Source organism: Carassius auratus, chromosome 24 (assembly GCF_003368295.1).
Source record: "Carassius auratus strain Wakin chromosome 24, ASM336829v1, whole genome shotgun sequence".
Taxonomy (NCBI): domain Eukaryota; kingdom Metazoa; phylum Chordata; class Actinopteri; order Cypriniformes; family Cyprinidae; genus Carassius; species Carassius auratus.
This window is the reverse complement of record NC_039266.1, coordinates 23033998-23060228: the sequence shown is the minus strand read 5'-3', so window position 1 is coordinate 23060228 and position 26231 is coordinate 23033998. Positions and strand designations below refer to the sequence as shown.

At 39.4% G+C, this 26231-nt stretch overlaps 2 protein-coding genes and 1 pseudogene across 8 annotated transcripts in view; 2 read left to right on the top strand and 1 right to left on the bottom strand.

Annotated features, from left to right (window-relative positions):
- Positions 1-18207, top strand: part of LOC113042676 (lethal(3)malignant brain tumor-like protein 4) — a 34454-nt gene extending 16247 nt beyond the window's left edge. The window contains exons 2-4 of one of the 7 annotated variants that reach the window (XM_026201689.1): positions 1265-1342; positions 1926-2238; positions 16639-18207. In XM_026201689.1, coding sequence (XP_026057474.1) covers positions 16660-18105 — 1446 coding nt within the window. In that variant the 5' untranslated portion in view covers positions 1265-1342; positions 1926-2238; positions 16639-16659 and the 3' untranslated portion in view covers positions 18106-18207. Of the gene's footprint in view, positions 1-1264; positions 1373-1925; positions 2239-10858; positions 11260-16638 lie in introns of those variants that run through there. The other 6 variants (XM_026201687.1, XM_026201690.1, XM_026201688.1 and 3 more) reach the window with 6 other exon arrangements.
- Positions 1-26231, bottom strand: part of LOC113042671 (receptor-type tyrosine-protein phosphatase mu-like) — a 673064-nt pseudogene that overhangs the window by 114564 nt on the left and 532269 nt on the right.
- The window catches only part of LOC113042663 (band 4.1-like protein 3), a 40495-nt gene continuing 36771 nt past the window's right edge, over positions 22508-26231 (top strand). The window contains exon 1 of the mRNA XM_026201664.1: positions 22508-22626. The gene's annotated coding sequence lies outside the window, so the exon portion shown is untranslated. The remainder of the gene's footprint in view (positions 22627-26231) is intronic.

The window sequence follows — 26231 nt, the reverse complement described above, 5'->3', positions numbered from 1 at the left end:
TATGAATTTTGACACTGGTGTGATTTCAATGCAGAATCCATCTCATGTTTATTTCATTTAGCCAGACGTCAGGAATGTGTTTTAGTTTTTGTCCCTTCAGTTTCCCAGCGCAGAATTAACCCTTTCATTGCATTGCTGTATTAGTTCAGTCCTTTCACTCTGATATGATGATTGATTTATTGATCATATGCTTTGTACATATTTATAAAGCTCTTTCTTAAACTCACTCACACTTTGTAAAACTGATTTCATTCAGTCACGTCAGCACCCTAATAAACCGAGCGAATCTCCTCCGAAGTCTGTCGTCTCTGGAGCTACTGAATTAGATCAGATTTCAGCTGGAGCTGTGAGCTTCATATTTGATGTGTTGGGTTTATCATCGCTGGATGATCATAATTCACTGTGAGACATCAGGACACACGAAATGTAGTCTGTCTTTCTCCACAGCAGACGCACATCTCCTCTGTCTTTCTGTAGGACTGCAGCAGCATTAGTGAAGGAACGCATTGATTCATCCGTGTTTATTAATAGAGTTCAGCTCAAGCAGAACAAAGCAGGAGAATCTGGACCTGGAGCTGTTCATCTCAATCTCAGTTCTTATAGTGTAATTTATCACTGGTGAAGCTGATAAAGGAGTAGCTGATCAAAAATGGCCATCCCAGATCAGGATGAGTTTGTGTCTTCATCAGGTTTGTAGAAATGTAGCACTGCATCAGTATCTCATCAATGGATGCTCTGCAGTGAATGGGTGCCGTCAGAATGAGAGTCAAACACATAGAGTCTATAATCATAATAACACTTCCTCCAGTGAAAAAGTGTTCTGGTCTGAATCAGGAGAGAAATCTGCACAGATCAAGCAGCGTTTAAACAGATCTAAACTAATCTGTGAGAGACAACAGCAGATGCACTTCTTCACTGGAGGAAGTGTTATTATGATTATAGACTCTATGTGTTTGACTCTCGTTCTGACGGCACCCATTCACTGCAGAGCATCCACTGATGAGACACTGATGCAGTGCTGCATTTCTACAAACCTGATGAAGACACACACTCTCTGATAAACAGTACATGGGTATTTTTTTCAACACATTGTTGTTTTTGGCTGAACTATTCTAAGAAAACTTTAAAAGCTTTAAATAGTCTTTAAAAGATGTTCAGTAAGAGGGAATCATGGAGCTGTTTAAGTCTGTAAGTGTGAATGAATCATCAGGGTGTGAGAGATACAGCTGCATAAATATCTTCTCTAAATCACACATTGTTTCAGTCAGTCTACTGAGATTCTGTGATGGAGCGTGTCCTCCGAGGTGCATCCGTCATGACCCCTGAGCTCCACGATGAAGATGTGAGTCGATCTGAGGAAGACACGGAGTTGGTTTGTGGTTCATCACTGTATTATAATACACACTTACTGTCTGTGTAATAAAACTCGGTGTGGTTTTACTGTGTTCAACTATTAGAAAGTATAGTGATATTGGAGACAGAATTCACAATATTATCCTAATTTTTAATTAGATAAATGTGTCCCTGCAGCACAGAAGCAGTCATCAGTGTCACAGACGTATATTTGTAGAAATAGACAACAATACACTGTATGAGTCACAATTATACATTTCTCTTTTATGACAAAAATCATTAGGATATTACGTAAAGATCATGTTCATGAAGATATTTAGTAAATCTCCTACTGTAAATATATCAAAAATGTTTGATTAGTAATATGCATTGCTAAGAACTTCATTTGAACAACTTTAAGATGATTTTCTCAATATTTAGGTTTTTTTGCTCCCTCAGATTCCAGATTTACAAATAGTTGTATCTCAGACAGATATTGTCTTCTCCGAACAAACCACACATCACTGGAGAGATGATTTATTCAGCTTCAGATGATGCATACATCTCTATTTCTGACTGGTTTTGTGCTGCAGAGTCACAAATCATCGAACAAAAGCACTGCTAGAGTCTGTGACAACTAGCCCCGCTCTGATGCCTGCAGCACTTCCTGGATGCTGTTCTCCATGTGAGTGGTTAACTGAAGGCCTCTGGAGGATTCTGGGAAAGTGTGATGGTGCAGGTCTGTGGGAATCCTCTTCAGCTCTTGATCGTGTCTTGAGGCGAGATGCAGGATCTTCAAAGGCCTCGGAAGTTTGTCTTAATGAGCGTCTCTCTGAGGCCCGAGCCGTGTTCGTTTGCAGCGTTTCATCTTCATCCTGTGCTCAGCCTCTACAGGAAGCACTTTAGGTGATTGTTACAGATAAAGTGGAGCGTTAGCAATTAATCATGCTGCTGTTCACAAGTGCAGGCCTTTGATGGTGAAAAGAGTTCCAGATGTTACAGTAACACTACTCTCCAGCGGTGTGCAGGAGAAACATCACAAGTAACGAGACTTACTTCATCTGAGGGAGCAACTTATTGATCTTTGAGTTGATATCTGGAATGATATTGATCATATACAGCAGGGGGGGCGTTATGGGTGGGCTAAGGGGGCTGGAGCCCCGAATGTTTTCAGGCCGAATGTTTTTATTACTACCATGCCATCAATGAGTTTTAATGCCCAATAAAGTAATTTATATTAGAACTTAAATAAAGAAATAAAGAAATATCTCTCGACTCTCACGTCCACAGTGTCTGTAAATTTACCCAAGTAAGTTACACGTTGTCATTCACACCCGACGAAAACCGCCCACTGTGTCTAGTGCTTCTGACTGACATGTAAACTGACCAACCATCGATGAGCGTCTGTACGATCCAGCCAATGAAATGAGCAGGCGGTTTCTTGGCGTGTAGTATTTTACTAGATCAATTTATTTGAAAATTAAAATGGATATTGCAAAATTCATCATCATCTTCTTCAAAAAAGGAAGTAAACCCCCCCCAGCCAAAACACTTGAACGCCAAGATACAACAGCTTCAGGTATCTGTAACTTTTAATCTTATTATATTTCTTTTTCGGTTTTAAATTGTGTCTGATTTAACGTTACATTTTGAACATCTAACAGTTAACGGTTGCGGAGCACAGTCTTTAGGACACACACACCGCTCCGAACTCCCGAACTGATTCAAATTATTTGCGATCCCCAAACTGACTCAAATGATTCGCGATCCCGCTACGAACTCCCGAACTGACTCAAATGATTCGCGATCCCCAAATTGACTCAAATGATTCACGATCCCGCTCAGAGGGGTTACCAGGATGTCATGTTTGGGGGGGCATTTGGCTTGTTTGGGGGGGCAACATAGACAACTGAAAATATTGTCACAAAATTAAGCTATATTACACACAATCTTTTTTAATGCATATCTTTTTCTAAGCCAGGAACCCAGAGATAGGCACATAAAAGTTAAACCAGGTCAACAGATATGACAGATTCATATATATAACAGATCATGGTGTTTGCCTGATAATGAGTGACAGGTGTTTGCTTGTGAGAAGACGTGTTACACAAGTAGGTTACCGAGAAGGACAAGAGAGTTCTTTAAATGAATCTTACATCATGTTTGTATAGACAGGAGGTTAATTAATTTGTTTCTTCTTTTAAGCTGGTCCAGAAGTAGATGCTACTTTTAGGGCTGAAATGCTTCGTGAATTACTCCTAGTAAAACACATTGGCAGTCATTATTTGTAGGAGTTTCTCTTAAATTCGCCAGTTAGGAGCTACTTGTAGCCTCTTATAAGTTTCTTTGTGAATGCGTGTGAATGTGAATTTTTGTAAAAGTATAAGAATTTCAATTATGATATGATTAGCAGAGGCAACATAACTTTTTTTAAATATAGTTTTATTTTTTTATTTATTATTAGTGGTGCTTGCCATAGGCAAATATTATTATTATTTTATGGGGGGTTGGAGTCTGTATGGGTTTGGTTTCCCTCAGGGGTGGGTGATATAATAAATAAAAAAAATTTCAGAAATACCATGATTTTATCATATTTGTCATGTTGGTTTTTCTATTTTGCAAGCTGTTTGAGCATCACAGCCAAACTAATTTCTCTATTATAAAGCCTTTTAAGGTAACAAAATATGAAAGAGTGTGGCAGATATTTAGGCCAAAGTGCATGGATTAAAATCTTTGTCATTATTTTATCTTTGTTATTAAAAAATGATAACAAAGATACACATTACAAATACAGATATTATACAAATAAAGTGCTTCATTTTCAGGTACAAGGGGTGTATTTAGTAGGAGCATTAAAAAAATTTAATGAACAAATATAAAAATAAAAACTATATACATTGATTCCTATTAAAGCAACTGAATTAAAGTTTTTCAGTCACAAGAGTACTGATTTTCTCTGTGTGTTTGTTGTTTCATTAACATACAATTCACCCAAAAATTTAAATAGTGAAGAAAAAAAATCAGAATGAGTTTCCTTCTTCTACTAAATAAACTCTATTTTGAAGAAGGTGGAAAACCAAACAGTTGCTGATTCACAGTGACTTCCACAGTAATGTTCCCCTACTATAAAAGTCAATGTGGACCAGCAACTGTTTGGCTATCCTAATTTTTCAAAATATCTTATTTTGCTTTCAGCACAAGAAAGAAGTTAATATAGGTTTTGGACAACATGTGAGTGTATATACAATGACAGAAATAAAATTTTAGGGTGACCTATCCTTTTAATTCACACGGCAGCATGTAGCCTACTGTCCCTTTAAGACCTGCGCGCCTCTAATATTCAGATATGTATCTGTTTCTTTCAGTTGTTTACTTTCATTTTAAACATATGAGTGTATACATAAACCTTGTGTGTTTTGACAGTATTAGCACAAAACATAACTTTGTAATCAGGCTCAGTTCGAAGGGCTTTTTCGTTTTCTGGCTGCACTTTGTGCTCAGAAAGACCGCACATCAGAAAAGGACACGAACGAATTAAACGTTTAAATAACCAGTAAGGATTTAAACAGATGCAAAAAAATGTGAATGAGTTAACTGTGATGTTAATGTCTGTCCGAGTATATTAATCCCGCTGGGCCAGAACTGCAGCTGATAGAATATGCGCAGCACACAATGCATCGATATTTCTTCGAAAGCAGATTGTAGAGACATTTTTATCGCCCACAACCAAAACTATCAACATCCTACCCTCGGCAGAAATCGAGGAAAAAATCAGGCTGTTCAGCTGTTAATGCACTTCGATCCCATACGCTGTTTTGGGGTGGCAAATCTAATTTTTTTTGCCACCCTTCTGGACACGCCACTGCTTTAAAGCTCTGCCAGGTAAACATTTCAATTAGCGTTCTGTTCTCACATGATGCGCTTTTTCTGAGCGCGTACCCCCGAAGCGCGCACTGTCAAACAGCGCCAAACTGGATTTTTGTTGGATCAGACCAATCTGCAAGCTATGGAAAAATATGCACAAAACAATCCACTTTTAAGTTTTAATTTATCATCAGAGGGACAGATCATTTCTCAGGGGAGGCAGGGCTTATCCTAGGGGAGGCATTGCCTCCCCCAGCCTCCCCCTAGACACGCACTCCCGAACTGGTTCAAATGATTTGCGATCCCGCTACAAACTCCCGAACTGGTTCAAATGATTTGCGACCCCGAACTGACTCAAATGATTCGCGATCCCGCTACGAACTCCCGAACTGACTCAAATGATTCGCGATCCCCAAATTGACTCAAATGATTCGCGATCCCGCTACGAACTCCCGAACTGACTCAAATGATTCGCGATCCCCAAATTGACTCAAATGATTCGCGATCCCGCTACGAACTCCCGAACTGATTCAAATGATTCGCGATCCCCAAATTGACTCAAATGATTCGCGATCCCGCTACGAACTCCCAAACTGACTCAAATGATTTGCGACCCCAAACTGACTCAAATGATTCGCGATCCCGCTACGAACTCCCGAACTGATCCAAATGATTCGCGATCCCCAAATTGACTCAAATGATTCGCGATCCCGCTCCGAGCTCCCGAACTGACTCAAATGATTCGCGATCCCGCTCCGAGCTCCCGAACTGACTCAAATGATTCGCGATCCCGCTCCGAGCTCCCGAACTGACTCAAATGATTTGCGATCCCGCTACGAACTCCCGAACTGATCCAAATGATTCGCGATCCCCAAATTGACTCAAATGATTCGCGATCCCGCTCCGAGCTCCCGAACTGGCTCAAATGATTCGCGAACCCGCTATGAACTCCCGAACTGGCTCAAATGATTTGCGATCCCAATAATTAAAAGTGTGCACATCGAGAGAAATAAACAGCAGATGTTCATGTTAACAACTTCTTTAACTTGAGCAAATGCTGCTAATACACATACATGTTAATAAAGTAAATAAAACGAAAACATGAATGTTTTAATGCTACTGAATAAAAATAAACGATCCACTCGAAATCTCTGCTCATCATGACAGCACCTGGATCAGTGAGCTGCGTCTCGGGCCTATGACGTCACTTCCATGGAGGCATGTTGTACACGCCCCCGTCCATTGACTCCGCCCCCACGTCAAAACAGTGCCACAAAGCAATAGTATGTTCCTGCACAACCGGAGGCAACAGATTCAGGACCGCGGATCTGGGCCGCGGTTCTAGGACCCTAGTTTTTCGTGACAGCGCCACCTACCATACTGGATGATATAGCGATGGCTGCAGTTTCAGGACCGCGGTTCTACTACCCTGTTGGTTTAGTTTGCAGTCACGTTACTTTGTATATAGCGTCAATATAATAATCTCAGTAGTTTTTGTTTTTAAATGTGCTTTTTGATTCAAGATGCAGCTGAGGTTAATTACTAAGTGTGCTTTGAGTCACAATTTTAAATTTAAACATGAATTTGAACAAAATACAAGTGAAATATCAGTTTTGTAAAATTGATATCAATTTTAAAACAATTATAAAAAAATGAAGAACCTTAAAAGTCTTAGTCTCTTGAATTATACAGTATATTGATTAACCTCCTTAAGGTGAATTAGCTCATTATCAGGTAAGTTAAAGTTGGAATCAGTGTATGGAGTCACTAAATTACTGCCAATATTTTAAAAGTTGTTCAGAGGCAAGACCAGACACAAGAATGATTCAAGAATGTTTATTTATATATATATACAGTACAGACCAAAGGTTTGGACACACCTTCTCATTCAGAGAGTTTTCTTTATCTTCATGACTATGAAAATTGTAGAGTCACACTGAAGGCATCAAGGGCTATTTGAGCAAGAAGGAGAGTGATGGGGTGCTGCTCCAGATGACCTGGCCTCCACAGTCACCGGACCTGAACCCAATCCAGATGGTTTAGGGGTGAGCTGGACCGCAGACAGAAGGCAAAAGGGCCAACAAGTGCTAAGCATCTCTCGGGGAACTCCTTCAAGACTGTTGGAAGACCATTTCAGGTGACTACCTCTTGAAGCTCATCAAGAGAAAGCCAAGAGTGTGCAAAGCAGTAATCAAAGCTAAAGGTGGCTACTTTGAAGAACCTACAATATGACATATTTTCAGTTGTTTCACACTTTTTTGTTATGTATATAATTCCATATATAATTCCACATGTGTTAATTCATAGTTTTGATGCCTTCAGTGTGAATCTACAATTTTCATAGTCATGAAATAAAAACTCTTTGAATGAGAAGGTGTGTCCAAACTTTTGGTCTGTACTGTATATACATGTCATTTTTGTGACAACATCACAACAGCACCAAAGTGAACCCCTTTTCCATCAGTTGCTGCATGGATAGAACGGCTGTAGGCTTCAACTCTAGAGAAAGAGAGAGCGAGAGACAGAGATAAATAAATAAGAAACATTTGTTTAACATATTCAACTGGAATATATATAAACATACATATTAGGGGTGTAACGATACGCGTATTCGTATTGAACCGTTCGGTACGAGGCTTTCGGTTCGGTACGCACTATGTACCGAACGGTTCATTGGACTAATTAATTATATTTGGAAAAAAGAATTGTGAAATATAATGATATGCATTCAACAAGGTAGCCCAATAACCCAAACGACGTAACAGGCAACGCCCCTGACACCCCCGAAGAAGAAAAAAGCACCAACTTATATGTTTATGTTATGCTGCTCAGTCAGGCGCTTGCTCACTCAGTACGCGCTGAAGGCTCGTTTAAAAAATGGCCAATGCGTTTAAAAGACCAGAAATAGAAAATCCTCCAATAACCAACAGGTCTCGTGTTTGGGTGCACTTTACCAATCGATCGGGGCATCCAAACAAGCACGGAAATCAAAATGGACTAGTACTATACTGTGTCGGAATTTCCTGAGCAGTACGATACAATTAACAGGCCTGCACGTTATAGAAGAACTGTTATAAATAGAACGTATGCAAGGGCAGTTTTGAAAACTCCACCTACTTTGCTCTTGGTATGGTGCAGCGCAAATCGCGTTGTATCTGAAGGGCAACGCTGAGCCCAGGGTCCAGCACCGCGCATACCGCGTCCTGTGTAAAAGACCCTTTGGCCATTTTCCAACGAGCCTTCAGCGCGTACTGAGTGAGCGAGCGCCTTACTCTGTAGTGGAAAACGCAGGTTTTAAGAACATGCTTAATGTAATTGAGCCCCGTTACAATATTCCTTCACGAGCCTATTTCAGCCAGAGAGTAATTCCTGCTTTGTTCCAAAAAACATAAGCCCTATAGAGAACCAATTGAGTAAAAACACACTCAATATAAAGAGTTATAGAGTTCCATATAAAAGGTTACATCTTTCTATGTGTTCATAACTACTACAACAATATGACATTTTCATTTTTTTTATTTTTTATAAGGAGCTGTTTTTGTTTATACAATATGCTGCTAAGAAAACACCATAGAATATGGGTAAAGAATAGCTCCATCATTGTTCAATGTAAAAAAAAAAAAAAAAAAAAAAACATACTTTGTTAGTTTTAATAAATAAAACATTTTTTAAAAATCAAGGAAATTTATCTGCCAATTTTTCTTTTTGCTGTATCTAAAACGTACCGAACCGTACCGAACCGAACCGTGACACCAGTGAATCGTATCGAACCGAACCGTGAATTTTGTGAACCGTTACACCCCTAATACATATACATATATATAAAAAATTTAAGTCCTTGCAGCATGTGGTGCATCTCTTCGTGCAGGGATCTCCCTTTTTGGATTGTTATATGTATCTTGAAAAAGAGAGAGCCTAGTGCCTACTTGTTAGAATATTTTGAGATCATGAAAATATCCCTACTAGTGCCTTTTTTAATCATCTGTCCTACAATATGCCTAACCAAATCCATAAAATCACTTCCTATTGGCCATGCAGAACAGGCCAAATTGTAACAAGCTATTAAAATTGCCGAATGCCTCATTTATCATTGCAAAACAACGCCAAAACAACAGGCTAACACATACACTAGGCAGTAAGTGCAGTTTAATTATGAAAGATATTTTATACATAAATATGGTAAAACAACGACTATTAAGCCAGTATTCACACTAATACATCAAGCTGCAGGTAAATCTTACAAACCTTACAACAACCATGCTCTTGTCATCTGATAAGTTTAATTAATGTGCAGGCTAGATTCACTTATAATACTTCGTCATTAAAACACAACAAGGATTTATGAAATCATAGGCACGAATTAACGTCGTAGTAATTAATAAAACTAGCTCACAAATTCTTAATTTGGTGGGAATTAATTATTAATTAATAGGTAGCAGTTCTCACTATGTAAACTTTGCACTGTTTAAACGTTATAAAATAAAACGTAATTAAACATCGATACTCACCGTCTGATTGCGGTCCACGTCGTCCATCTTTAATTAGTGTTGATTCAGTACAGTAGGTTGCGCTGTCACAAAAATACTAGGGTCCTAAAGCTGCGGTCACAGAATTGCGGTCCTGAAACTGCAGCCTCCGGTTGTGCAGGAATACCCTTCTCCCACAAAGAGAGACATCCAGAAAAGTGAAGCGCAAAGGAAAAATGGCTTCACAAGCTCAAACTAGACTGACACGCAAAATAATAGCAGCGTTGCAAATAAATTATTAGATATGACCATGGAAAATATGTATAGCAAAATCATTGCTTTCGCGCTGTTTCATTTGTTTTGCAATTCTTAATTTTTGTTTGCATAAAGCAAATGTATTTTCCTCAATACTTTAAATAAAATGTTTTAAATTTGTTTTTGTTTTTATTGTTTTTGTATATTTTAAACAAGGTAAATCTTTCTGATTTAATAAAATAAAAAAGTCACATACATGGATTTTTCTGGGCTAAGCCCCGGATCTCCATTCACCCTAGAACCACCCCTGATATACAGTAATGGTATTGATTTGATCTACGCTTCACTTCAGTTTACCACTTGAGTTTAATGAGCTGATCAACTGTTTATCATGCATTAAGATAGTTCTTCTGGCAGGTCATCTGTTCTTCCTCTAGTGCAGGAAGAGCATCTGCTACAGTGATGTTTTGGACATGTTTGATGTTCTCTGAAGCACCAGGATAGTGTCAAAGCCAGAAAACATGAAATGGGTTCAGTACAATGTGTATTTTGTATAAATCTGAAAGTACAATGGTGCCACCCCTAGTGAAAAACAAATATGCTAAAATATATTTGAAATGCATGTATTTTGGATAAGTATAGTAAAAAAATTACATTTGTGTTTTATAATGATTTTGTTTTCATCTGACAGTTTTTAAACTTCAAATTTCAAAACCTTGCAATAGCGAAATGATTAACTGTAGATGGCCATAATGTTCGTCTGACTGGGGAACGAACCGTTCTTACAAACTGTTAACAGCTTGATATGTGTAAAGTTCAGAGAACCCAGCAGATCCGTGATGAAGATATTGACATGGCATTATTATTTCATTCTGACACTCGTCTGTGGTGCATGTTCCTCTGCTCACGAGCATGTTCCGTTCCGAGCGCGTGGAGGGTGTTCGTGTCTGTTTTCTGACCAGCACAACAAAGAGCCGCAGGTAGTGAACGCAGGGCGACGCGCGCGCGTCTCTGAGCGGGTTTGACGCGCGCGTGACGCGTCACGAACGCCGTCGCTCATCGGGTTAAACCGTTTAGAAAGCAGTTCTTCAAATCCTGCAGCTTGCACCGGATTCGGTCTGCGGTATCATAGCAACAACAGCGGAGAAGCGGCGTAACATCATCCGCAGTAACAGCGGAACCCGAACCGAACCGGAGCGGAGCGGAGCTCTGGAGCGGGGAACCGGCGCGCGGACAGATCCCTGACTCGAATTAACGGACTAAACGCGCAGAATGCGGTCTCGTGAAGAGAGAAAGTTTGCGTGTCGTTGCCCGAGCGCGAATCTGTTAGTCGTTTTTCACGGTAAGCGATGGTTTCCTCCTCGCACGTTCCTTCCCCGTGTAGATGTATGATTTATCGAGGGATGGATCTATAAAGCGATCGATAGATGAATGCGTGTCTGTCTCAGTGTGTTGTGTGTTTTATCGTTCGTTATATGTACCGAATGTCTGTCACGCGCGTTATTTTCACGCGTAAACCTCACCGATTCTCCGGTTTGTGTTCAGTTTGACGTTCATCTGGAGAGACAGCTCGTTTTAAACGATGAGGATTCCTTGTTTTGTTTAACTGCTTCGTCAAAAAAAACCTCACAGCACTTGCTTTCAGAGCAGCTCAGTTCCACAATCACCATTGTATTGACACTCACTGCAGGTTTTATTCAGCTAAACTCTATTTATGCTCCTGAAGTCTGTATTGAGATAATAGAAGTGTCCAATATGAGCATTAGGGTTTGTGACTGTAGATCTCATTAATCACAGACTAGTGTTGATCTGAAGGACAGGCTTGGGTGAACCTGACTGTTTCGGGTTTAGAAGGAGGCTCTCAGGTCAGATGTGATCGATGCATGTAAGGTTGGGTTGTGTTCTTCTGTGATTTAGAGATCCTCCAGGATCAAGATGCTGAGGACTCGTGCATCTCTGTAAAATATGATGAAAGCTGTAAATGTGTCTCAGGGAAGCGATGCAGATTATCACAACACCTTGAAGATCTTCAGTGTACTGCACACCGCTCTGTGCTGGATGAGAAGCAGGCATCTGAATAAGAACAGTGTTTTCTGCAGAGGTTGTTGCATCACGTTTCTACTGCGCTTGGTCAAGTAAGATCTTGTTTAAAACCAGTGCAATAATTCATGAGATGTTTGTCAGAGCTCATTAACGCATGCAGCGAAGCACATGAGAATCTGTTCAAGATGACGATCTCTCACAGCTGGAATGATGAAGACACTCTCGTGCATTAACTGCATGCATGAAACCACATCTTTGTGCTTTTACATTAGAAACCTGCAGATGGCTGAAAAACACTTTACCATTATAACTTAAAGGGTTTGAAAACAGGACTCGAGTTAAAGCAGCTTCCAGATTTCATGTTGGAGACCAGATCGTTATTTACTGTGGTCAGGGTCAGGATGTAACGGCGGGAACATTTATCACAATTACAGTGACCTAGATGATGTTTTACAGCCGAACTCATGCTGGCAGTCTGTCATCTGGTGTTGTGTCCTCATGACGTGTTTATTGTCCCCCGCTGCTCTCCGTCCAGTCCTTCAGAAATGAACATTAAAGGTCATTGTGATCCATGAATCCTTCTCGGCCGTGTTTGAGATGTGTGTTGATGTGTGTGTCTCTGATGCGCCGCTCGTTTCTCGGTTTGCTTTGATGTGGGAGGATCCACACACACCTTTGATCTCGCGGTCATCCGTTTGTCTGGACCGATGGAGCGTTTTTCAGCTTGATTTGATTAAACCAGGAGTCCTCCGTTGCCAGACGCTCGCAGGAATTCATCAGATCTCTAAATCTCTGTGGAAATATAGAAGCAGAGCCAAGGCAGAAATATGGCAGCTGTCTTTAAAAGCGGTGTGTTTTCTAACACCTGTGGATTGTGTTAGAAGTGAAAGAGCGGTGTGTTAGTAGTGAAGCAGAATGAGACATTAGTGAAGGAGTTCAAGCACATCTAGAAGAACATTCAGCTGCATGTAAAGTTAAACAACAGTTTGTGGTTTTGCAGTATTTGCAGGTTTGTTGTGAAGGAATAGTTAAAATGTGCTCATCTGAGATCAGGATGAGTTTGTGTCTTCATCAGGTTTGTAGAAATGTAGCACTGCATCAGTGTCTCCTCAATGGATGCTCTGCAGTGAATGGGTGCCGTCAGAATGAGAGTCTGATAAAAACATCCCAATAATCCACAGCACTCCAGTCCATCAGTGAACATCTGGAGAAGACACAACCTGAAACACATCCAGCATTAAGATGATTTTAACTCAAACACATAGAGTCTATAATCCAGAATAACACTTCCTCCAGTGAAAAAGTGTTCTGGTCTGAATCAGGAGAGAAATCTGCACAGATCAAGCAGCGTTTAAACAGATCTAAACTAATCTGTGAGAGACAACAGCAGATGCACTTCTTCACTGGAGGAAGTGTTATTATGATTATAGACTCTATGTGTTTGACTCTCATTCTGACGGCACCCATTCACTGCAGAGCATCAACTGATGAGACACTGATGCAGTGCTGCATTTCTCTAAACCTGATGAAGACACACACTCATCCTGATCTCTGATGAACTGAAGGTGACAACATTTCTGAACTACTCCTTTAAGAGAAGCAGTGCAGTTTCACAGATTGAGCAGCAGTGTGTAATAAAGCTTGAATGATCCTCTGTACACACTTAACAGCTGACAGGAGGAAAATAAAGATTTCTCTCAATGCTTTTCTGTGATGCGATTGAGTCGAGGATAATAAAACTGCACTGTCATTCACGCGGCGTTCAAGAGATCCACTGTCTCTGCATTCAGAGATAAATCAGGTTTTCTAGAATCATATCTGTGTGAAAGTCAGTTGATCGTTCGGTTTACTGCTGAAAGATTCATGAGTGACGAGAACACACGTTTATTTACGGTCAGGAGGTTTATGAAGCACTGGAGGTCATCATCAGAGGTCATCAGAGGTCGTATCTGCTGATTCATGTTAAATCAATGTCCATCTAACGTGTCGATAGACTCCAAACACACTTACTGAGCACAGCCAACCCTGTGATTTGTTCACAGAGGTCACTGTCTGTTTCGATTTGGACATGAAATGAACATGCAGAGAGTCCTCCGTCTGTGTCTGAGTGTCTAATAAGGCTCTGTTTGGGTCCAGACCCTTGAGAAACACTGCAATGCATCTGAATCTTTGGGAGTTTCTTCAGAACAACATTTCATCGAATTAAACTTCCCCAGCATCACGGCTCTCAAATCTCATTCATGCATATTCAAAGATGGCATGGTTCATCAAACCTGCTCAGATCCCACTAAGAATCATATGATTTAAAAGCTTTAATTCATTGTTATTGGCTTGAACATGAAGCACTAAGATCAGTGCTTTCTGACAGACGCTACACTGCAAAAATGGTTTTCTTTTTTTAGAGATTTATACTAGAAAACGAGACAAAATACTGTGAAATATGACGGCAAATACTGTACAAAAACTGAACCAAACATACAAAATAAGAAAAATGTCGACAGAGTTTTTGAAGTCAGCTCAAAGTCAAGAGAATTGTCAGACAGAGAGAATAACAGCATTAAGAGATGATTAACAGTAGAAGAAACCACAGCAGCTTTCAGTCTGTCCGCAGCATGCAAACATTGTTTTACATCAGTGTCCTGCAGCACAGAAGAGTCATCAGTGTCACAGACGAGTATTTAGAGAAATACACAACAATACACTGTATGAGTCACAATTATACATTTCTCTTTTATGACAAAAATCATTAGGATATTAAGTAAAGATCATGTTCAATAAAGATATTTAGTAAATCTCCTACTGTAAATATATCAGAACTTAATGTTTGATTAGTAATATGCATTGCTAAGAACTTCATCTGAACAACTTTAAAGATGATTTTCTCAATATTTTGAATTTTTTTTTTTTTTTGCATCCTCAGATTCCAGATTTTAAACTAGTGTAGCTTTCAGATGATGTATGAATCTCAATTTCCAAAAAGAAAACAAGGCCCTTATGACTGGTTTTGTGTTCCAGGGTCACATATGTATTTAATGGATGTGTTTGATCATCTTTGGTATTAGCACGTGTGGAACAGAAGGCAGTGATCAAGTTAAAGTTCAGCTCGTATCGTATATGAACTAAACAAACAAGATGTTTTCCTGCAGTTTCATCAGCTTGTATGTCAAATCATCGAACAGATGCTTTTCATGTTGCTGTGTGAATCCTGTCATCTGTCTCTGTCTCACACTGCTTCTGTTCTTCTTACACTCGTGTGTGTCGCTGATCTCTGCTGTGTGTGTGTGCTGCATTAACACACACCGTCCATCTGCTGTTCACAAGCGTCTCGCTCCTCTCAGAGTCAGTCTCTCATTCACAGCCTTCCAGACACTAGAGAACTTCCATCAGATCATGGGACATCCAGCTAATGAAGAACCGTCTGTGTGTGTGTGTGTGTGTGTGAGTGTGTGTGTGTGTGTGTTTGTGTGTGTATGAGTGTCTGTGTGTGTGTGTGAGTGTGTGTGTGTGTGAGTGTGTGTGTGTGTGTGTGTGTGTGAGTGTGTGTGTGTGTGAGTGAGGGTGTGTGTGTGTGTGTGTGTGTGTGTTCGTGTGTGTTTGTGTGTGTGTGTTTGAGTGTGTGAGTGTGTGTGTGTGTGTGTATCATATCAGGACACAACTCTGTATAATGTCATGGGTATGACACAGGTATTACAAGGAGAGGGTGACTTATGAGGACATAACCCATGTCCCCATTTTTCAAAACACTTATAAATCATACAGAATGAGTTTTTTTGAGAAAGTAAAAATGCACAAAGTTTCCTGTGAGGGTTAGGGTTAGGTGTAGGGTTGGTGAAGGACCATAGAATATACAGTTTGTACAGAATAAAAACCATTACACCTATGGGATGAACACACTTTACACAAAAACAAACATGTGTGTGTGTGTGTGTGTGTGCGTGTGTGTACGCACACGTGTGGTGTGTGTGTGTGAGCGTGTGTGTGTGTGTGTGTGTGTGTGTGTGTGTTTGAGTGTGTGTGTGAGTGAGTGTGTGTGCGTGCGTGAGCGTGTGTGTGTGTGTGTGTGTGTACGCACACGTGTGCGTGTGTGTGTGTGTGTGTGAGCGTGTGTGTGTGTGTGTGTGTGTGTGTGTGTTTGAGTGTGTGTGTGAGTGAGTGTGTGTGCGTGCTTGTGTGTGTTCACATCAGTGTTGGGATTATTCTGGTAACAGCTCAGAAGTCTCTTCTGCTCACCAATAATGCATTTCTTTTTATTTATATTGTGAAAATATTATAGTTTAGAACATCGTAATTTATTAGTGTCCACTTGATCAAGCTAGATGAATAAATGTATTATTCCTTTATTTATTAATTTATTTTAAATACCTCTTTTTTAATGCTAGTGTGTTATGGTTTGTATATGCTGTGTAGCATACATTTGATATGTATATGTTTTTTTGTCAGTGTTACTTTTTTATCTACATTGTTAATCTTCTATGTTACATAAAATAAAAGTAAAAACCCTTGCTGTGTGTACTGCGTTCGGCTAAACCCTCATTTGCATATTTTTGTTCTTTTGATTGCTTCTCATTTGTAAGTTGCTTTGGATAAAAGCGTCTTCTAAAGGCCTGAATGTAAATGTCTAGATCTCGCGGTGTTCCCAGCACACACTAATGTTCTCATATTCTCTGTATCTTCTCAGGATGATTAATTGAGCAGCATCATGATCGCCACAGGGGGTCTGCTGCGGATATCTGCCAGGAGACAGGACTCGCTCCGCGCCAAGAACCGAGCCGAGAACAAGCGCAAGAGGAAAGAGAAGAAAAAGAGGAAGAATGAGGTGGTGGTGGTGAAAGGAAAGCTGAAGCTGTGCTCTGTGTCTGGACTGGTCGCTGCTGTGGGGATCCTGGTGCTTCTGGTTGGAGTGGCCATGGCTGTGTTGGGCTACTGGCCCAAAGAGAGTCCACTGTACCCAGGACTGATGACCACACAGGACTCTCCGAGGACTTACGAGAGCCGAGGATCACTCAATGTGACCGGCAGACCGCCTTGGGATCTCCTAGATCAAGACTTCAGGAGCTCTAATGGGACTGCTGAGCTGGATCCGCCTAAACTGGGAGCGTTCGCTGCATTTATCAACAGATACCTGTACTCAGACCAGCTGAAGGTGTTCGGACCTTTAATCATGGGCATCGGGATCTTCCTATTCATCTGTGGCAATGCAGTACTTCACGAAAACAGAGACAAAAAGACTAAAATCATTAACCTCAGAGACATCTACTCAACAGTGATTGACATTCATAGTCTGCGGAGCAAGGAGTCGGCGCCGCTCAACGGATTCATGAACTTCTGCCAAGCGAAAGACACCAAACCGAACGGTTCCCCTCATAAGGGATCGTCTAGCATGATCCCATCCCGGCGACCGTCTACCACCATCCCACGAGTCTCGTCTTTGGAAAGACAGAGCTTTACGGACACCGTCTACAGCATCTATCGAGATCAGAACCGATGGGAAACCAGGAGCTCTTCGGTCAACGCTTTCACGCTTCCAATGATGAAGCTCAACCACCGAGGAGCTTCAGAGAGAAGGGGTTCGGATAAAACCGGAGAGGCCAAGCGAGAGTTTCTGGACGCCGAGGCCGTTTGCAGGCGTTTGGAGGATTTGGAAGCGTCTCGGACCACCACGAAGGCCAAAGTGGAACCTCATCCCAAGTCGGATTCGGTGGAGGTTTACAGGAGCGGTGGGAGTTTACAAGGAGCTCCTCGCGTCTCTCTGCAGGGTTCCCAGGTTCAGCTGCTCTTGTCCAGTTCTCCGAGTCGTAAAGCCACCGGATCGCACCTGTCCTTGAGCGCTCTGTCTGACCTCTCCAGGTGTATGGATCTGGACATCTGTCCGTCCAGTCCTCCAGTGGTGCGATCGAGACGGCTCAGCTGTCCTCGGCTGGAGGGACTCAGCAGCGGAGGCTACACCAAACTTGAAGGCCTTGGCGGCGAATCCTTCGAGTCCACAGACAACGCCACGCTCAGTCGAGAGAGCTCCGCTGAGGTTTGGGAGAAGGACCAGGAGTGTACCACGATCAGACAGTATTCAAAGAAACAGAAACTCCTAATGGTTTCCCAGTCGGACACCACTCTAGAAGATGTGGACACGGAGAGAGCAGAAGTTTAACTGTCTGACACACAGTGATGGTCTTCAGATCGCAGTCTGAACTAGGGATGCACGATGTTAGATTTCTGCCCATATACCGATATACCGATATTCTGGACCGAATGCTGATATGTTTTATATTTCCGTTTGTTTTGAAACAACAACAGTCTTTCCTGTGTGGAAATTATAAACAAATTATTTTATCTTTGGGTAGTTTTGAAGTAATACAAAAAAATATATATTTTAGAGCTCCTTGTATTTAATTTTAAACAATCCATACGCAGAAACATATTTGACGTTAATGAAGAATAATTTAATTTATTAGTGTCATGTTTGTGATTTTTATTCATGTCAGAAATAGCTTCTGACCTTTAAATCAAAACAGACTTGTGATTTATTCACATAAAATAGCTTCATTTATTAAGAAACACAAGTATCTTAATGATATTTGTGTATTTTACTTTCTTTTTATTACAAGTACATGACCAGTCAAATGTTTTTAAACAGTAATTTATTTTTAAGAAGACTTCTGCTCACCAAGGCTGAATTTATTTTATCCAAAATACAGAAAATATTGTGGAATATTATTCTAATGTAAATCCTCTGTTTTTTGTGTGAATCTGTGTTAAAGTGTGATTTATTTCTGTGATGTGCAGCTGTTTTTTCAGCATCATTCCTCCAGCATTAAAATATAATATTAAAAACAGTTGAGTAAATTTTGTTTTCAGGATTCTTTGATGAATAGAAAGATCCAAAGATAGAAAAAGAATAGAAATTATTTTATTTCACAAGGATGCATTAAATTGATCACAGTTAATGATAAAGACATAATTTTTCTAATTATTTTTCTGAACTTTCTATTCATCAAAGAAAACTGAGAAAAAAATTATACTCTGCTGTGTTCAACACTGATGATAATCAGAAATGTTTCTTGAGCAGTGAATCATCATATTATTCTGATTTCTGAAGATCATGAGACACTGAAGACTGGAGGAATGATGCTGAAAATACAGCTGTGAAATAACAGGAATAAATTACAGTTTAAACTATATTCAAATAGAAAGCAGTTATTCTAAATTGTAAAAGTATTTCACATTTTTACTGTTTTTGCTGTATTTTGGATGAAATAAATGCAGGCTTGGTGAGCAGAAGAGACTTCTTTAAAAACATAAAAACCTCACTGTGCAAAAACCTTTGACTGGTTATTTTTTCAAATTCGTCTGATGTTTATTTTCTCAGATTCCGGTAACGTTCTGATAATATCGTGCATCCCTAATCGAACCGCCGACTGAAACACTGTCACTGTTGTTCTCAGTCTTTAACACGGTTTCTCAAGGAACTACAAGCAGAATCCTGACGGGAACGAAGAGACTTTCAGCATGATAGCACAGCTGTGCTCACTAGATCTTTACACTTCCAGTAGTAGATTATTTGTGGCTGTTTGCTGTCTGAGCAGCATGTTTTATACTGTCATCTACTTTTTTAACCAAATCATCGGTTATTTTTAGAAAATGTCTTGATAGCAATATCTCATTCTAAAGGTTCCCTGCTTGTGTGGGAAATGTTTATGTTTGTGTTTTTCCTCCGAGATGTTATCTACACGTGTCAGTCTTTACTTCTAGTATGTTTGACAGTGTTTCGTGTGGTTCAGTCTGAAATGTATTGTCCATTACAGTAAACTGAAAATATCACGAGACGCTGAAGTGTAGTGTGTCACATGAGTTTTGGGGACGATTAATTAAAGATGAATCAAAGCAGAGAGAAACACTGATGCTGCAAATGTTCTTCAATATCTCCGTCCATAAATCTGTTTCATTAATGAGAGACTGAAGATGAGGTTTCAAGTGTAATTCATTAACGTTTATTTGAATTTGGAGTTTGTCTCAGTAAGTTCATCTGTGCACTCAGACGTGTGCATCGAAGGGTTAACAGCTCCATCCTGGTTTGAAATAGCTCTCAAACATCTGAAATGCATTATGTAACAGTCAATGCTGTTTATGTAACGCTGCTAAAACACACCCTCGATCTCCCAGCATGCACTGCAGCTCGTGTTCAGCTGAATACAGCTTCTCAGTTCAGCTGGGGTTTCATGTAAGGTGCAGTGCATCATGGGTATGAGTGAGGTCACAGAGGCATCATCACAGTTTTGCTGTAAATACAGTCAGAGACTGATGAGTCCTCCAGCGCCACGCAGTGGCTCACATTCACCTCACATTACTACATTATATACACCTCGCATTTAGGAAATGAAGCCTTATTTAGGACCAAAAAAAAAAATAGTAAATACATAATGACTTTAATAAAGGAAATCCTAGTACACTATCCTAAAAATATTCAAAATGATCTTTGACTATAACTTTTGTCCTTTTGAAATGAAAATAAGTGCAACGAATACTATCTTGAGGTATAGAGTTTTAATAACATGTTTAATTCAGTGTTTTTTTGTGTGTGTGTGTGTGTGTGTGTCATTGATATAGCCTACTATTATAGTTTTTCTAATATTTTGAATTAGATTTTTTTACACAAGCGTTCTGTTTTCACTGCAATTTAAAAGTTTTAGTTTTTTTTTTTTTTTTTTGATGCATGTATGGTTTTATATATATTTTATTTTATAATTTTTGTTTATTTAGATTTAGTTATTTTAGTATTTTAAGTTATCTAAAAAAATACGAATGCTGCAGTTAGCTGAAAACTTTTTTGCTATGGTTTTTAGTTTTTAGCTGTAATAATACTGTTTTAATTGTCATCAAAATACTGTCATAATTCATGATCCTGAAAAACAGGCTTCCCTTTCTTCTTTAATTATATTAATATTTAACGTTTGCATTTAATAATATATATTAGTGTTTAATAATTGATTTTAAATACACCCTGGCCAAAAATCTTTTGACATATTTCTTGCGATTATGTACTTTGAGAAGCAGACAGGCAGATCTCTTCCCGTAATCAAAGGTCAATATGATTCATTTCTTAATCATGCATATTAATGAGGCTCTCTGAGCATAACTGAATCCTGACAGACACTGAGATCTGATGATATTTCATCTGTCTTGTGTAATATTCATATGATTCTGATCATTGAGTATTTCAGAATGAAAAGTCATATGAAGAATTCATAAAGTCATAAACATCCTTAAACTCGCTGTCACAGACATGAGAGTATATGCAGCACATTATGTTAAACTGAAAGTGTCCACTAGAGAGCGCCATCGCTCCACTTCTGTCTGATCAATATTGCTGAAGAATATGATTTCATGCTTCATGAATCAGATCAGCATCAGGTCTGTGTTAATGCCTTTGTGTCTATATGTAGGTCATATACACGGAGGACCATTTCCAACACAGAATTAAAAATAATAAAAAAAGGTGATTGTGATTTGATTTGATTTTTTTATCTTACAATTCAGCAATTCAGCATTATTCAGGGATATGAACTCCCAGTCCAGAACTGAGTTTACATCTTGAAGTTATTATCTCATATATCTCACAGTGATGAGCTTATACCTTGCAATGATGAGTTATTATGACCAAACTGATCTGACTGAGAGAAGATTAGAGTGTCTCCATATATTACACACACTGACAGAATGGGTGTTTTCACTCAGAAATTACTACTACATTTCTCAAATAATTACAAAATAAAAGACTGAATTGGTGTTTTATTTACAACTTGGAATCATATTTCCAGTGTTATCATCAGTGATGTACTGTAGTTTCTTCATCAGCTTAATGTTGTCTGATCTCTTAATCACAGCAGAGCAGATGTTAGCATCAGTCTGACTGACAGCAGAGTGAGCCAATCGGGACGCGCTGAGGAGATGCGCATTAGCATAAGTGGGTGTGGTCACGTTTGCGTTCGGAGCTCCAGAGCTGCTGCTGAACATCTTCATCACGGGTCTGGTCTTCATCCTCATCCTCATCCTCATCTGCTCTGGATTACTGCATCAGGACGCGCTCAACGAGTCAAAGTGCAGAGAGCAGAGGTGAGAGAGAGAGAGAGAGAGAGAGAGAGAGAGAGAGGCTCAGGTTCACAGCAGTGTGTTTGGTGTTGTTTGTGTTTCTGATCGTTCGCGCTCGTTCACTTCATTCAGACAGTTCTCTTGTGAACGCGCGCTGCTGTAAAGCTCATTAATAACGCGTTAGTGCGTGAGTTATGTGTGTTTTATTCTCTACTGTATCAGACATTCTCTCTGTTCTGCAGGCTGTGTGTGTGTGTGTGTGTGTATGTGTGTGTTAAAGTTATATATATCTGAAACTGAATGCATGTGAATATTGAATGACAGATTCCTTCCAGACAGGAATGTTGTGCGCGCTCCCGGCGCCACAGATGGCCTCCAGAACGCGCACAGCATTCCAGGCTGGAGCTCTCACACACACATACACACTCTGTCTCTCTCTCTCTCTCTCTCTCTCACACACACACACACTCACACACAGTTTAAATCATATTTCTGTATTTCTCTGGCCTCTGAATCCCTTCTGATCCGTCTGACCGTGATGATGATGATGATGATGATGGACTCCTGGATGGACCTCAATCTGGTGAGTTTATGGATTTATTCTACATAAAGTCATGCACTGATTGTGTTTGCATCCAAATATAGAGATGAATTCTACAGAAATCTCAGGCTGTAAATCCCCGGATTAACCATGTAGGTTATCAGAACGTTGTGGGAACATTGTTTTGAAGTGTTTCTGAAACGTTGCGATTGAAATGCTTACAAAATCTATTTGAGCTTACAAAAGCATTTCTTAAACTAATTTTATTCCACTCAAAATATAACATTATTTGAATGTTTATGAGTAATGTCCAGTTTTCTTATTGTGATTAGAACCTTTGAGTTAACTCACACACACATTAAAAGTTTCTCACACAGAATATAACAGTAGTTGAATGTTTGTTTTGAAAGAAAGTCTACGAACATTTCTTGTTCTGATTATACACATTATTTAAATGTAACAAAAACATTTCTTAGATCACTACACTAACGTTTCCACCCATGTAACACTTTTTGAATGTTTCTTTTTAATATTCTAAGAATGTTACAATGTGTTTTAGTTTTCTTGCCATTATTATAATGTTATACAAATGTTACACAAATGTTTCTTAAAGCGCTAAACTAACCTTTTCAGGCAAAATACGTTACAAAAACGTTTGCTAGAACGTTCCACTGTGTTTTCAGAGAATGCTGATCTCAGAACACTTTCTTTCAACATTACATCAAATATTACTAAAGTTATAAGAATTTTGCATAAAGATTACTTGGAGAATGTTCTGTCTTAACCTTTAGATAACGTTGAACATACGTTAGAGGAGGTTTCCTGTTAGCTGGGCCAGGCGTTCAGAAGAAATGTGGAGCAAACATCTGTGTGTCCTGATCTGAACCTGTTAATCTGCTGATCTGCTCTGGATTAAAGTCCACGAGCGCTTGAGAGATTACCGCACAATCCCCCGTCCCCCTCTCTCTCTCTCTCTCTCTCTCTCTCTCTCTCTCTCCATCCATCCATCCATCCGTCCGTCTGTCTGTCTGTCGTCTCATGACTTCGTGTTTCTCTGGTCTTCCACTCCGGTGCCAGGAACACAAGCTCTGCACAGAGCCAGATGATCAGTATTGATCTCCTGTTATAACTCAGACCATCCAGAGCTCCATTATGCTGATGAATGGAAGCTTCTGGATGCCTTTATTTCATAAATTATACATGAATCTGAGTTTGGTCCAGCAGGAGTGACTGTGATTTCAGTGCTCATGAGTTTGTGTCTGTTCCTGATTCAGCACATAATATAAAAGCCACAGTGAACGTGATTGAAGTCAGACTGAAATAACGAGCACTCATCATTGAGGTGCACTCATCATAAGTTTATCTATTACTGTTCCTACATAATTTGTAACAACAACAAAACAACTGTGGTAAAATATTTATTTAAGAGTCTTAGACCCTAAATATAGTTTGTAATGATTAGAATTTATTTACAGTTAAGAGGTTAAAGGTTTAGTCTTTATTTTTTATTTTTTATGTTCTGTTCACAAAAAAAAAATTTAACTTTTTTTTTTTTTTTGAGTATTTTAAGTGCAAGTAATAATAGGTAAAAATTTGAAATGTTAAATTAGCACCTCAAAAGTGAAAGTGTTTTAACATTATTTATATATATATATATATATTAGTTTTTAGTTTGTTGCATTTTTTATTTATTTATTTATTTAATGTTTTTTCCTATTTAAATTTCTGTTTTAATTTGAGCAATTGTAATACTTCAACTCAGAATCAATTAGAAATGTTGCCTTGGCACCTGAAAAAACAAACAAAATTAAAAACTTTTTTGTTAAATATATTTTAATGTTTTTTTATGATTTTCTTTTAGATTTTTTCTTAGTTTTTTATCTTTGGTAAAATTTGAACAAGTTTGTTGTGTTTTAGCTCTTTGTGTTAATTTATATTTTATTCATTTTTATTTACTTTTAAATTTGACCAATTTTACTACTTAAACTATACAAAACAAGAATGTTGCCTTGGTGACAAAATATTTTGGTTTTAATATATTAAAGTTTTGTAAGACCTGCACGTGTCTGACTGCTCTCATGGTCTCGCTGGTGTTTAGCGGTTCGGTTGTGAGTGTTCAATTACAGTCAGAGCCGTGAAGTGTGTGTTTGTGTGTGTGTGTGTGTGTGTGTCATCACACATCACACTCAGTGAGGAGGCTCTCATTAATAACACACTGAACATGAAGAGAAGCTCTTTAAATAACATAAATAATCTTACGAGCAGCAAGATTGATACCTGTCACAAAAAGACTAATGAGTCATCAAATCAGTGATGCACCCACACACACACACACACACTCTCACACACACATGCACACGCACACACACTCTCTCACACACACATGCACACGAACACACACTCTCTCACACACACACACACACACACACACACTCACACACACACACACACACACACACTCACACACACACACACACACATGCACACGAACACACACTCTCTCTCTCACACACACACACACACACACACACATACACTCTCTCTCTCTCTCTCTCTCTCACATATACACACACTCTCTCTCTCTCTCTCTCTCTCTCTCTCTCACACACACACACTCTCTCTCTCTCTCTCTCTCCAGACAGACGAGTGTTAACACACTTGAGTTGAGGTCAGCTGTCAGTCACTCATCACTCTGCTTGGCTCCGGTTCAGAGCTTCAGCTTCATTAATACATATTTATACACTAATTATCTCCAGAAAACCAGAGCGTGATTGTGGTGTGTGAGAGGAAACTCATTTGCTGCTCGGCTGCTCTCTGGAGCGTCTCAAACTCAAGAGCTTCTGAAACAGCTAACACACACAACCGGCTGCGTTTAACTGAAGAGAAAATCAATTTAATGAGCATCTTCTCCAGAACCACTGCATTAAAGACTTCACAATACTGGAGAGTGCTGTGACGGTCAGTGTTTAAAGTGTTTATAGTTTTGTGGAAACCGTGATGCTTTTTGTTTTTCAGGATTCACAGATGAACAGAGAGTTCAAAAGAACAGCATTTATAGAAATATTTTATAAGATTAGAAATGTTTTTGATCAATTGAATGCGTCCCGGATTAATAGAAGTGTTAATTTCTTTCAAAAGAAATATCTGAGCTTCTGGTCATTAAGTGTTGGCTGATATAACGAGCGATTAGTGAGAGAGAGCCCAGTGTACTACAGAAGAGTGTGAGCGAGAGACACAGACTGACAGAGAGAGAGAGAGAGAGAGAGAGATTCATACCCTCCACTAATGCACATTGAGAAACGAGTCAGATCTCCACAGAGACACACTTCCTCATCCGCGGCTCTAACTATCAGCACATTACAAACACATTTCATCCCTAATCTGAAACACTGACCTGACTTCAAAGTGTTAAACAAGACAACACTACTTCAATATTTATAAGGTGAAAAACAAGATTGTATTTCCATGTTATATTATTTTAGTGCTCTAATTTTCTTCTGCTCTGTTTGATGGTGAAGTGTGTATCATGTGTATCATCATCATCATCATCATCAAAAGTAGAAAAAATCTGTGTGTGTGTGTGTGTGTGATAATCTCAGCGAGCTATAGATATTAGTGATGAGTCAGCGTGTTGGTTTAACCCCGTG